The 14,441-nt window shown below is 36.9% G+C and overlaps 1 protein-coding gene across 6 annotated transcripts in view; it reads right to left on the bottom strand.

Annotated features, from left to right (window-relative positions):
- Nucleotides 1–14,441, bottom strand: part of MAGI3 (membrane associated guanylate kinase, WW and PDZ domain containing 3) — a 269,898-nt gene that overhangs the window by 45,360 nt on the left and 210,097 nt on the right. For all 6 annotated transcript variants that reach the window (XM_060139306.1, XM_060139305.1, XM_060139302.1 and 3 more), the window contains 5 exons: nucleotides 12,892–12,986; nucleotides 7,354–7,542; nucleotides 4,319–4,924; nucleotides 3,068–3,099; nucleotides 860–1,016 (listed from right to left, as the gene is read on the bottom strand). In XM_060139306.1, the coding sequence (XP_059995289.1) occupies nucleotides 860–1,016; nucleotides 3,068–3,099; nucleotides 4,319–4,924; nucleotides 7,354–7,542; nucleotides 12,892–12,986 (1,079 nt within the window). The remainder of the gene's footprint in view (nucleotides 1–859; nucleotides 1,017–3,067; nucleotides 3,100–4,318; nucleotides 4,925–7,353; nucleotides 7,543–12,891; nucleotides 12,987–14,441) is intronic.

Genomic DNA, 14,441 nt, shown 5'->3' on the forward strand with positions numbered 1-14,441 from the left:
CCCTATGCACACTCTCTTCTCATCATCTCTCAGCTGGACTCCTCGAAGGAGTCTACTCTACCCTTTGGTTTCCTCCTCAGATCACACACCCCTCTGATTCATCATCCTTCGTATCCCTGCCAGGAAAATCTTTCTGAAAGTCAAGTCCAACAATTTCATCCCTATGGTTAAAACCATTCTGTGCCTCTCTATCATGTATACCACTGTCTCCAGCTTCCTCCGAACGGCATAATTCGCCCTCCCCCTCTAGTTTCCCTTGCCAACCACACGCAGCTAAACTGAACTCTGTGCAGAACCCAGCCCATACAAGGTCAATGTGCACATGCTATTCCTTCTTTCTTTCCCTTTCATCTATCTCATAAACACCTACCTCATTGTCTTTAAAGACTTGGTTAAAGCTTAACTTCCTATATGAAGCAGTATCTGACACTTCCTACTACCCACAGCCGTAAAACTGACCATTTTCTACTTTGGATCCCAATTCATTCAGTCCATCCTTCTATTACTGAACCTGTTAGGGGCTTATCTGCACTTATTTGTATATGTATTTGATTACCTCTTTGTCTTTTCCATTTAGGCTTAATCATCTTTTGGGGTGCGGGGCCTATGTAACCTATTACCTCTGTATTCCCATTACCTACTACGATGTTGGGTAGACAGAAGGCCCTTAATAATACATGGTTTTGAAGAAAATAAATGAATGAATGTTGAATATAAATGGAAGAAGCCCAAAGTCATATTAAAATGGGAATGAAGGAATAACTTCAACATGGTTTTGAAAGATGGAAAAGTCGAGTTTTTAAGAAAATTCAAATTAATTTTGTTGCATGCTTTCCTGAAATATTCCACAACTACTTACGTTTATCTTCATATAAAGTCTTAGATTTCAGGTAGACCTCAGAAGGATCCAATTTCGGGGATCCTGACCTGATAATGCTGGGTGGAAAAGGCATAGGCTGGGGAATGGGCTCATTTATGGCCTCCAAACTTCCTGAATTTTCCTTTTTATCTGTTTTCTGAAATGGAAAAGGGCCTTACTTAGTATCTCGAAAAGCCAGATGGTTGATTAGTGCATAAAACTGTTGTCTGAACTGGGTATGTCAGCTGATTACAGTTGTGTAAGCAGCAGGGTCAAAGCCACAGCATATTTGCAGTCTTATAGGAATTCACTTTCATAGCTGTGTGTATTTGATTAAAACATATTTCACTTAAATTAGAAAAAGTTGATAATGATATCAATCAATTAGTCCTATGTTTAAGCAATTTTGCCCTTTGCTCCACCACCAAGACACAAATTGACTTTCAGAAGATAAATAAGGATACAACACAAGGCAGCACTTCCAAGTAAAGCAAGAGGGAGACTCTAAGAGAATATGTCCATATTCTCTTAGAATATTGATAAACCCCATCCTCCCCACTCACTGAGTTTAATTTTCAGTGAAGACGTTTAAGGTAATGTTCTTTCTAAGAAAATGAAATAGGAAGTGTTAACTAATTTAGGTTATAAAGATAACAGTGTAAAAACCTTCATGGCCAATCCAAATATATCACGAAAAAATGCACCATGCCTGAGAATCAGACAAGGGATATTTTCAAATGTTCCTATTCAGATAGAACTTTCCCAAAAGAATAGCTCAGTAAAATGACTTCTTTAATAAAAGTAAAAAATGAAATCCAATAAATAGCCTAAGAAAATAAATACTATGGTTTTGAGAACAGCTTGTTATCCTGAATTACGGTTAGAAGAGGGGGATTATAGACATTTATGATAAGATAATTAATGTGACTAGGATGCCGGAGCAGCAGCTTCTCAGGTAGGTGTGAGGGGACAGTCGCTATAAAGCGTTGTGCCAGAAGGGACCCTTCACTGACCCAGACCCCGTCAGATGGCCGGGAGATAAGAGCAGTCTCTTCCTCTTTCTCCCACATGGCCTAGGATTCTGTCAGAAGCAGTGGGAGGTCGTCTGAGACTTTCTGCAATTATAAAACATTAGGGTCCCCATGGCTGCACTGGCATTCGTTACGAAATAGATAGGGTAGCACAGAAGTTAAAAATGAGTACTAGAGGGACCAGAGAAATGGAGAAATGGAGAAAAATACAGTGCAATTTTAACTGAGTAGGCAAAAAGAATTTCTGTTCACTGTTCACGTTGGACCTAACTGGTCCACTTTTCTATAAAAGTGCTGAGCGTTTCTTTCTGCCTGATCCATAAAACGGCCAATTTGCTGAGGATCCTATTTGGTGGGCTATGGAGAACTAATCCATTTTGTATCTGATGGTCTTTTGTTTAGCAGCCCAGGGTTTCTGGTTATGGAAGACCATCTTTCAACTATAAGATGACACACTCCAAATCAAGCAAAACAGAGCAAATGAGGATTTTATACACGATTGTCTTTATATCCATGTCCATATAATTGTGGATATTTAAGTAGCTACACGTGTACCTAGCACTGTTTCTTTCATACCATTATTTGGTGCGTCCTTTGTTTAGGTCTTATTCTCTACACAGGTCTTTAAATGGGCTAGTCAGTTATTCAGAAGAATGCCAGAGAAAACTGTTCCAGGTCTGATAGCCTCTCACTCTGATAACAAGCAAATTGAGCACAGAGGCCACAATTGCTCTAGAAAGTCCTGTTTAGGGCTAAATGTCAGAAGGTTATCTGAATGTGGGTAAGTTATAGTCCCTGTGAATTTATGTGAAACTACTACATCTTCCCTTAGTACATCTGCTCGAACATTTAGCTACTCCTTACCCTGTTCCTCTGAAACACAAAGAAAGTAATAGGACCCATCAGTAGGCACCTCAGTGTGTCCTAGACAGGACTATTGGTAGTACAGGCCTATCTTCCAGCAGAAATACTTAACCAGCAGAGCACACCTCCTCTATGGGCAGCTTTTCTAACTCACACGCTTCCCTCTGAGTTTCTGATACAAGCCCAGGGCAGTCTGCCTCTTGGCTCCTGCCTGTCTGTAAACGCCACCCCTATGAGCTGCCCTCAGGGAGGGGAACGCAGCGTCTCTCTCCATGTGTTCAGAAGAAGCATTTGAGGACCACAGTATACTCACCATTTTGGCAGTTTTAGTTGGTGAAGGAGGACCTTAAAAAAAATGAGCCACATTTTAAAAACAGAGGAAGCATTCCCAGATCACAAATACTGCTAATGTTTATGACAAAACTAGCTTTGACTTTTAGCAGGCTAGTAAATCATGTTCAATATGTTCTACGTGCCAGGCATTATACACGTATTTCATTTTTTATGACAATCCTAAGGCGTAAATGTTACTGCCATTTTATAGATAAAGTAAACAAAGACTCAAATAGATTAACATTACTTTCCTGTACTGCGGAACCAACCAGCAACTAGGCAGGAAATTGACATCCAACTTGTTTGACACCAAACCCTGGACTCTCATATTTGTTGGAACTCTGGATAATTCTCCAGCCCTCACGAAGAGATATGAGCACATTCTACCATACCACACAGAGAAGAAACAAAAATAGTTCAAAGAAATGAAAATAATAAAAAAAAGCCCCAATGAAGTTAAACTGCTCATTTGCCTCAAAAATGAAAACTAAAAGCCAGTGAGATATATGTGAAGGGCTAAATTTTATTCTTTAAAATACTAGTCATTCATAGGTATGGATTTAAGAAAGCCCATTAAAACGCGACTTTGTGATTAGTCCTTGGAACTGCATTTATGTCTGGGAGCAGTTCAAGTCAGTTGATGACCTTGGAAAATAAAATTATATTTATCTCACATGAGCACTGTGGGGTTTAATTAACATTTATGGACAGATACTAAAGCTTAAGGTAAGAGCTTTATGAGCACAAGCTATCATGATTGCTTTTACAGAACAGATTAACACACCATCCAACATTTTGCTTATTCACAGAGATGCTAGCTCTTTCAAAACATCCTTGGTACATTACAGAGGTCCAGATGAAGTACCACTGCTTGAAAGAGTCCATTTCTATTATTGCCATCAACAGAGAAAATGGAATTAAGAGGATATATTTCATTTGAAGTAGCACAATGTTGTGACTCTCTCTAATCATTAAAGTCATAAATCAGATTTTAAAAAGAATATAGAGGGAAAGAAATCCATAATGGACACAAATGAAACCGCAAATAACTAAACAAACTGCTGCAAAAGATACTGCTTATGGAAGCAGTCAGACAGAACTTAAGGAAAATGCATACTAATTACCAGTTAAGTCCGCTGGGAAAAGAGATATTCTGACCTGTAAGGAAGGACAATTCACAGATACAAATGCATGAACAATGAAGATTTTTCCTTGTTGCGCTTTTACTCACCTCCTCTTAAGATAAGCAATGGTACATCTGCACCTACTGGAAACTGCTTTAGCACCTCTACCACTTGGAGATGTGTTAAATTCTGCACATTTTGACGGTAAATTTCCTTAATTATATCCCCTTTCTGTAGGCCTTGACACCACTGACTATCCAATATCATTTTCACCTTCTGTCCAGTTGGGCTGTCAGCAATGGCAAACCCAAAGCCTTTAGGGCCCTTGATCAGAGGGATAGTCACTAGTTCTGGTTGGGAGCTGCCTGACGATGCCATAGACGCTCTCTGCTCACTCAGATCTGATGGTCCATTGAGACGATCACTGATCAAGGCGTGCCCCGATTTTCCATTCTGGTCCAGAACCATTGCTCCTGACTTAAAATCCTGAGTATTCATGCAAGTCTCTCCCTTAGTTAATGACTGTCCATTGATGACAGGAGTAGCAGCAACAATGTCCACAACAGGATCTTCATTGTCATCAGGAAGTGGATAACCACGACATAAAGTGAGGTTTACATACTGATTGACGGGTACCAGTTGAAACATCTGGACAACATCTGCATGGGTGTGACCAAGGACACAGTTGCCATTGATGTCTACAATAACATCACCTGGTAAAACATAAGTCATGTTAAAAATATTAAAACCGTCAAATAAGTTAATTTTTTGTTGGGGGAGATGAAAATAACTGAAGTTTAGCATCTAAATTTGAATTTTGGAAACCTCTTACTGTTCATTAACTACTGAAAAGATAGATTTTGAACATCGACATGTCATTCTCCCTTCTGTGACTCCTCTCTAAAAAGAATATATAAATGTATACATTTTTAATTATCTTAGTTGCAAAGAGTTATGACCTCAAGCTAAAGTGAATCTTTAAAAAATTAACTGCAAATTCACATTATCATTTTTAGTATATCCTTTGAGTCACACCTAAGTGGTCACACAAAGCTAGGCACATTGTAGTAGGTGTTCAGTATATAGAAGAGTGAATAACCCCATTGGCTACTTGTACAAACAGGCAATCTTTAAATATCACCTTATTTCTTGATTTTAAGTAGCCATTGATTACAATGTACTTAAAAATTCATTCTAGTTTGAACAATGTAAGGCTGAAGATTAGAATAATAACTTATGAATGTATTTTCTTTTAGCATCTTTCCTTTTTGTGGATTTTTTCAGTTTAGTGTAATTTAGTTTTCAAAAGGAAAAGTAAGCAACAAAAGAATTCAACAGAAGCAAAGAATATATTATTTAAGATGCTGGAAATTCAGCTGAATTAATCCTTGTAAAAGTTGGTTTTGCTTTTCTGATTTTACATTATTATGACCACTTTGGTTGCAGGATTATTACCACTTGACATTTATCAGTTGTGTGTTTTTCTTAATGCAACTTTAGCTTTTAAAATTTGTCCTCTGATATCTCATCCATTTGCTGCTTTTATTTGAATACGATTATTTAAAAGGTTATTGCCAAATAAAGGTGCTTTAATTTGTTCTGATTGCATGTAGGCTTTAAAAAAATCAACATGAATGGTATTTAAAAACTAATGTTAGTCTGTGGAAATTTGTTGCAAAATTCAAGAAGCTATAGAAATTAGACTAATTAGAAACAAAGTTTTGATTTTTCTTCCCCTGGTCAAAGTTCCCAGAATTTTAATGGAAGTATTATATTGTTATACAAATTAATAACAGTTTTAGACATATCTGAATCTATATTATAAAATCCTGACAGTATATACAATAGCTACAAGATGTGTTTCATGCACAAAATATTTAAAAAGTCAAAATTGAGGACTTAGGAAAAAACTTTACTATTAATTTTAATCTCTAGAGTTTGTGAATTTTATAAAGTAATAAAAGAGAGCTAAAAATAATTTTCTTTATAAATATAACATTTGATTATTTTAAGTTTTCTTGTTTACGTTTCTATCACCTAATTGGGAAAGCATAATATGAGAGAGCCCATATTCCAGTTAAAAATAAGTTGATATCTGCCATCAAAAGTAATGACAACTGAATCGCCCAAATGGGGGACATATTTACACAAAGTATGTGAAATAACAGAGGATTAGAAAAGTCTAGCAAACTGTAAGAAGCAACCTCAGTGGATTACTAAAATCTTTCTGGAAAAAAGTACTTAAACCTTCCCCATAATCAGTAACTAGTCTTAAACTTCCTCTAACCCACTCAGCCATAAACACTGTCAGCCGTATAAAAATATCTAACAATCACTAAGTAAAGATGTTGGGAAAACTACGTAAAAGACAAATTTATACAGCTCTGTAAAAATAGTAATATTATTGTCTATAATTCTTAACATAGCAGTTTAATTTTACTAACAGCCACTAAGGAAGCAAAAAAAAAAACCCCAACTTGGAAAAAAACTGTGGGATATAACAATTTGTTCAGTATCATTATAAACATCACAATGAATCATTTTTCAAAAAAGATTACAGGTAATGTTAAATAACTCCCAAAGTACCCAACTTAATCAGAGAAAATCAAACTATCAAATAGTTTTCTGAGATGGTTAATAAATCTTTAGCTTAGTACAGCCAAAGAGTTATCTCAAAATATGCAAACTATTCAAAAATTAATAAATTTAATGTTTTGACTGTTTCCACTTATTTGTAAAAATGACCCTCCTTCAAAACTAGCATGCACTTAGTTTAGAAGATAAACTATTTTAATACAGGAATCTCCCTCTTCAGTTGTATAATTTAGTTCTCTCTCTCTTTATTTATATAAATATATATACAGAAGTTTTATATATACTTACATACCTACTATATAATATTTGTTACATACGTTACATATATAATATATATATAACTTTTTCACTATAATTTTTGTTATAGTATCATAACTCTTTAAGTATTTCTTTTTTTTTTTTTTTTTGGCCACGCCTCACGGCATGCGCAGGATCTTAGTTCCCCAACCAGGGATCAGACCTGTGCCGCCTGCAGTGGAAGCGTGGAGTCTTAACCACTGGACAGCCAGGGAAGTCCCTCTTTAAGTATTTCTGAAAAATCTGTTACCTGGTGCAATTTTCCCATCCTGAGCTGCAGGACCATCTTTCAGCACATTTTTCACTTGTAGGAACTCATCAGGCCTATCTCCACCAATAATGGTAAAACCAAATCCCATTGTGCTTTTTTTTAATGATGCTCGAACAAGGATGCCTTTAAGCTGGGATGGATCTCGAGTAAAGTGTGATTTTTCCATATCTGTGTAAAAATGAGAAACAAGAATAATTACAATGAATATAGCCCTTGAAGCTAATCTCCAAGATAGTCTATATAACTTAAATATAACAAACCATAACATAACAGGAAAAAAAAGATAGACTCTAATATTATAGATCAGTTGGAATTTAATTTCATAAACTAAATCACTGAAAAAAAAAACTTAGCTAATGAATCATTTATCTTTTATATGACTCTTCTATGTCATTTGAAAGGTAAAAACATCTACTCTATCCCCTCCTCACTGCCTTGTTTGTACTTACTTTTTCTTATCCCAAAGAGTCCTTTATTTAGAAGTCAAAATGACACTCCTGAAGGGTAAACTTTATTATTAAATTCCTGAAAGCCTTCAGCACTTATTCAGATGTATATTTCATTTGAGTAAGCAGCTACTGAGGTCTATGCAGAAAACACTATACTAGGAAGATGAAGGCAACTGTCACAAACTTATAAAAGCGAATACATCGAGAACTTTTTATAATTTATGACTCAGGCTTTCTGCAGCCTTTAAGCTATATCTGATGAGAGGAGCAAATCCCTGCACTATCAGTATATAGCTCCATGCGTCTTTCCCTTTTACTCATATTTAGTGGAAACTTTAGGAAGACAAAAAGCACAGCTCCTCTGAAAAGCCTATTTTAAGAGGTTTCCCCAGATGATCCTAGAACTAAAAGTGATCTATATTTGCAAGTAATACCTCTCTTCTCTTCCCCAGAAACTCTCGCTCCTCTCTTCCACCGGCTGCCATTAGGGCACTTATGAAAACCGTGGGGATCAAATTGTACAGATTCATAATTTACAAAGCATTGTTGAAGTTATCTTTTTAAAATACGGTTTAAACTTTTCTCACAAATCTCTTTTTTAACAGCTTTATTGAGATATAATCCAATAATGACAGAATTATACAAGTCAATGACGTGCAACCATCACCACAGTCTAATTTTAGCACATTTTTCTCTCCCTCCAAACACACACACCAAAGAAATCTCTCTGTCCATTAGCAGTCACTCCCCATTTCTCCCCAACCTGCAACCACTAGTCTACTTTCTGTCTATAGATTTGCCCAATCTGGACTTTTAATATAAATGGAATCATATAATATGTGGTCTTTGGAATGCTTTATTTCACTCAGCATAATTTTTTTGAGGTTCATCTGTGTTGTAGCATGTGTTAGGACTTTATTCCTTTTTACTGCCAAATAATATTCCACTGTGCAGATATAGCACATTTTAGTTATCCATGTATCAGTTGATGGATATTTGGATTGTTTATACTTTTTGGATATTATAAATAATGTTGCTATGAACACTCATGTACAAGGTTTTGTGTGGGCAAGTATTTTCATTCCTATTAGTTACATACTGTGAATGGAAATGCAGCAGTTACCATAAACATATCATAACTATGTTTAACATTCTGAAGGACTGCCAAACTTTTCCAAAGTGGCTGTACCATTTTACATTTCCACCATCAGTGTATGAGGGTTCCAACTTCTCCACATCCTTGCCAACACTTGTTACCGTCTGCTTTTTTGGTTATAGCCATTCTAGTAGGCGTGGAATGGTCTTAAACTGTGGTTTTGATGCTCATTTCCCTAATGACTCAAATTAACAAGGGTGACTTGTTTCATATTTAGATCACACTTAGCACTAATATCAAGCCCAGAGTTAATCTGTGTGTATCTGCTGCTGCCCCTCTTAGCAAAGTGTTCTAAGAGGCATGCATTAAACTTATTGGCAATTAGAAAAGAACAATCCTTGGGGCTGTTCTGTATGGTTGTATAGATTGTATAGTATGCATATGGCTCCTGCAAGAGGTAGGGCTGCCCTGCAAATACTGACAAAGGCAGGTTTGGGATAGGAGTGGGTGTACTTTGTTCATTATGTTCTTCCCAGATTTGCTAATCTCTTACAAATACAAGCACTTGACATTAAAAAAAAATCGGCTATTTTGGGCCTCTCAAAGGAGAGGACTAGACTCCAGACAGGAGTGTATTCACCACAGTAAACACTATTTTGTGAGGCCTCTGAGTTTGGCCAGTCAGGCTACTTGTGGCAATACCTCAGTGCGTTGCTGGCCCTTGATGAGCCTCTGACATTCAAACTAGCAACTCATCTCTGAACAAAATATCACTTAAAAAAATTATTTGACATGCTTAAAGCCTATTTAGTTATGTAAGCTGATTATGACTGCCCCCTAGTGTTGCCTATCAGATCATAGATAAGATCATGTAAGTACTGTGTACAGGTACTTGAGGAAAATATCTTTGATGAAATGTACCTTTCTCATTTTTATGTCAAATATTGAAATATTTCTGGTCAGCTATCCCATGCTCTAGTCCCCGTAAATATCAGAATAAGATGGGCATCTGAGGGATACAATAGAAAATCAGCATATAATATATGAGCTCCAAGATGTGCAAACATTAAAGTGGGAAGGAAAGTTTTGGTTAACACCTAATTTGGGAAAGTAGTAATAAAACAGCCAAAGCCAATTAGAAATTGGTCAAAAGTAGGTATTATCAGAATTCAGATATAGAAAAGTGAGAATAAGAAAGGCACAAAGAAACTATCATTGAGTCTAAGAATCCTGATTTTTTTTTTTTTTAACAATCCTGATTTTAAATCCAAGCTTTGTGATTTAGTTGAGTAATCTTGGAATATAATTTAACCTTTTTAAGTCTCGGTTGCCTCATCTATAAAAGGGGGGGGTAATAGTACATAATTCATGGGGTTGTTACAGGGATTAAACTAGGTGGTGCACAGAAAGCATAAGAAACAGTGCTTGATAAACAATAAGTGCTCAATAAATGTAGATAAACACAAACCCATACAGGCTGCCTAAGGAAGGAGGCTCACAAACTTGAGTACTTCTGTCCCTGTGGCAAGTATATCCCTGGGATGGAAGCATCAGACAATTGTAACTTGATGCCATCAAGGCATCTGGACGGGGAAAATAATATTAACAACCTTGCAGCAATATTTTGAGACTTAAATGAGATGATGTAATATAAAGCATCCAATTTAGCACTAGACTCTATCTCAATAAATGGTAACAATTATTCTTCAAGGACTAGCATAACTTCCATCACTTCTAGGAAGCCTTTCCTTTCCTCTCGCAGTGAGATTTAATTTCTCTCTCCTTTGTTCCAACACTACTGTTTATATCTGTTAATATCATACTATACTAAAATTATGTGTCTGTTTCCCTGGCTAACTTGTGGGCTCCTGAAAGACAGATGCTGAGTCATTACTCTCTCATAGGAGAGTGTCTGGTTATCTAAAGTAATAAAACACATGGGTCTGCCCTCGAGGAGCTTAGAGCTTAGTAAAGGAGAGAAGATCTTTGCTATGGGCCATGGAAGACATGGGCATTCAGGAACTACATGTTATAATACAAAGAACTCTGAATTTAAAGTCAGTAAAACTAGGTTCAAATGCAGACTTGACTCCAAATCACTCACTGTGATTCTAAGCAAGAGGCTTAATCTTTCCTGAAGTCTGTTCATGTGTAAAATGGGGACTCATGTTCCTCTGCAGTTAATGTCCTCTGGCTACCCCTTTCACACTCAAAGCTAGCAAAATAGTTGGCTAAACCCACTGTCTTCACTTCTACACCTCCCATTTCCTCTTTATTCTACTGCAGTTTTATTTCACTCTCCCCTTGCTCTTGCTAGAGTGACAAATGACCTCCACATTTTAAAGTCCAATGTAAAACACTTTTCAACTTTCATCTTTCCCGACTTTTCAGCACCATGTGACACAAATACTCAGCTTCTCTTTGAAACTCGTTTCTTCTCATGGCTGCCTATCCTTACAACCTCATCTCTTGTTACTCCCCTAAAATACCCTACGCGCTGGCCATTTGTATCTGTTCTCTGACCCCTGCACCACCATTTCGTGCTTCTCTGATTTTATGTATTCTGTTCCTTCTAGCTGGTATGCCTTGTTGCTCCTCTAAAATTTTGATCTGCCTGACTTAACTTTTCCTGGCACTTCAAGACCCAGTTCACATATGTCCTCTGTCTCAAGGTTCCCCTGCCCCCTTGATTTCCTCCACCACAGCAAAGTTGTGCACTCCCTCCTTTATGCCACCACTGTACCTTGTACATCTCTATTAATAGCAATGAAAGCTATTGTTTATTGGTCACCATGTGCCAGACCTGTTATTTGCAAGCACTTTACATGTATTGTAAGCACTTTACATGTATTGTAAGCACTTTACATGTATTGTAAGCACTTTACATGTATTAATTTGCATACTCAGAACCACCTTAAGAGGTAGGGACTACGATTATTCCTGTTTTGTAGATGAGAAAACAAAGAATTTAAAAACTCAACCAAGGTTACACAGCTGGGATTCAAACCTGCTCCGCCCCCTGCTCATTCAACTACTAATACAGGATGACACCTATCACCATACAGTGTAACTATTAGTTTCCTATTTTAGACTGTGAACTCTTGAGGGCAAGACCTATCTGACTCTTAATCATTTTTTAATACCATGTACTTAGCAAAGCACTGGGCATATAGTAGGTGCCCCAAAATATTTGTTAAACTAAAAATATTTGTTAAATCAAATGCAAATCTTAAGGGAAGAGACTATGTTTTGGAAGAGTAGTTATAAGAAAAAACTGTTTCTCTCACTGGCAACAGAAGTGAAGAATCTAATAGATTATTATGATATGACCATATAGACCTTATTAATGACAGAGAGAGAAGGGGGAGGAGATGAGGAGGGATAAGTTGGACGTAAGAAATTTCTGGGCATCTTTTTCAAAATACACATGGCTAGGCTCATCAAAATCTCAGGACCTATGTATTTTTAAAATGTTCCCCAAATGGTCCTGATATTACTAATACCCTACCATCCCACTTGAGAATCAATGATGTAGGCAATAATACAGTGGATTTACTTGGTATTTGTTCATATCAGTTAATGAAGAATCCTGAATGGTTACTGATGTTAGATCTAAGCAATTAACTTGAGAGAAGCTCAGAATGAATTAAAGATCTAATACTGGCTTGGCCTTAAACACCAGGAAACAATCCAATCTTCAAATTAAAACCTTGCACCCATAACAAAGCTATTCAGTCCCTTCTGCCAACAATTTCATACTTTCTATATAAGCAGCATGAGAAAAGTCTCAGTATTCTCAAACTGTCCAGATGTTTTATTAAGATTATTCATACCTTTACAGTAATGGAAATTAGACATTCTCTGTTGAATTTTAAAGCCCCGACAGTAAAAAGTTCAAACTCACTTTTAGTATTTCAGCATATAAGTTTCACAAGTTATTCTTAGAAGAGAAGATAGAGGTAAAAGTTCTACCTGGTTTTGAAGACCCAGTATCAGCCTGTCCTAACTGCTTTTTCCTTTTGGCTTCCTCCACTGGATTTTCAAACTGGGTTTTCTGGTTAAGGTGACTGCAAAACGTAGAAAAATATGCATTTCAGTTTAATATGAAAGAATTACATATTTTAAAATAGACTATCATAGATTAAGGGATAAATATGTACCCTTTACGCTATGGAACCCAGATATGCTGACAGGTCACAGAGGAAGAGCCTTCTGGCAACTAAAGAAGGTCCCGCAGAAGATGCCTAGAAGTCAAAGCTGCTGAAGTATTCACTATAGCTTCTTTATAAACGTTTCTAATATAGCTAATAACAGTTTTCAAAACTACAGTAGAAGCCCTCATATATGATACACTCAGGACTGTTGGTAATTCATCAGTTAATTTTTTTTAAGGCAGTTAATGGTAGGAGGGTTTTAAGGTTCTCTAAAGTGAAGCAGCTGTAAAGACACATTTGAAGAAATCTGAGTGTAGAAGCCTTCTAGAATTTTACTATTATTTTTCCAACGGACTCACCCACATCAATTTAGCGGCAACTAAGCAAGTGACTTGCTTTTTTTTCTTTTTTTTTTTTTTGCGGCACACGGGCCTCTCACTGTTGTGGCCTCTCCCATTGCGGAGCACAGGCTCCAGAAGCGCAGGCCCAGCGGCCATGGCTCATGGGCCCAGCCGCTCCGCGGCATGTGGGATCTTCCCAGACCGGGGCACGAACCCATGTCCCCTGCATCGGCAGGCGGACTCTCAACCACTGTGCCACCAGGGAAGCCCAAGTGACTTGCTTTTATCAAACTGTATCACAGAACAACTCTCACAGTTAAATTTCTTCAAAATTATATAATAATTAGTTACATAATTATAACAAAAGTTTAACTGTTTTTTTATGATTTAGGAGCAATCACAACTGGCCCCTGAAAGCATACAAGTCTGTGGGGGAAAGCAGAAAAGCATGGGGAGACTAGAGGTAGGCCATTAGCCGATAGTATTCAATATACTAAGGGTAAGAGCATACTCTTACCCTTTACAGAGGGAACTGAGCATAGGTTATTCTGGCAAGTCAGTTAAGTGTAACTTGGTTAAGAATGCAACTATTGTACAAAAGATGTTTAAGACCGCAAATAGGGCTAATACAGAAGCAAGGGGGAATTATATTCTAGTACTTCTATAGTACAAATATATTTTAGCCAAATGAAATGCATTTTCTAGTAGAATCCATTTTAATGAGAAGTGACATTAGTAAATACCAACAATTCAACAACAAATCATGAGAATTTCAGATTATGATTGTCTTTAGATAGGCTGTTACAAAATCTATATGTAAATAGTCATATGACTTGGATATTTTCTTTACCATTTGTGAACATTAATGGTGATGGAGGAGGGGGCAGCAGGGAAAAAAACCAACCCTACAGCAAGGTATGCTAGCTTCTGAGTCTGCTTCTCTATGCCTTTTAGGCTTCTAGTGCATTATTAACCCTGCAACAGATGTAGGTATTTAGTTTCAGAGCTCTAAATATGGCAAGTTCTA

The sequence above is a fragment of the Lagenorhynchus albirostris genome, chromosome 2 (genome assembly GCF_949774975.1).
Source record: "Lagenorhynchus albirostris chromosome 2, mLagAlb1.1, whole genome shotgun sequence".
NCBI lineage: Eukaryota > Metazoa > Chordata > Mammalia > Artiodactyla > Delphinidae > Lagenorhynchus > Lagenorhynchus albirostris.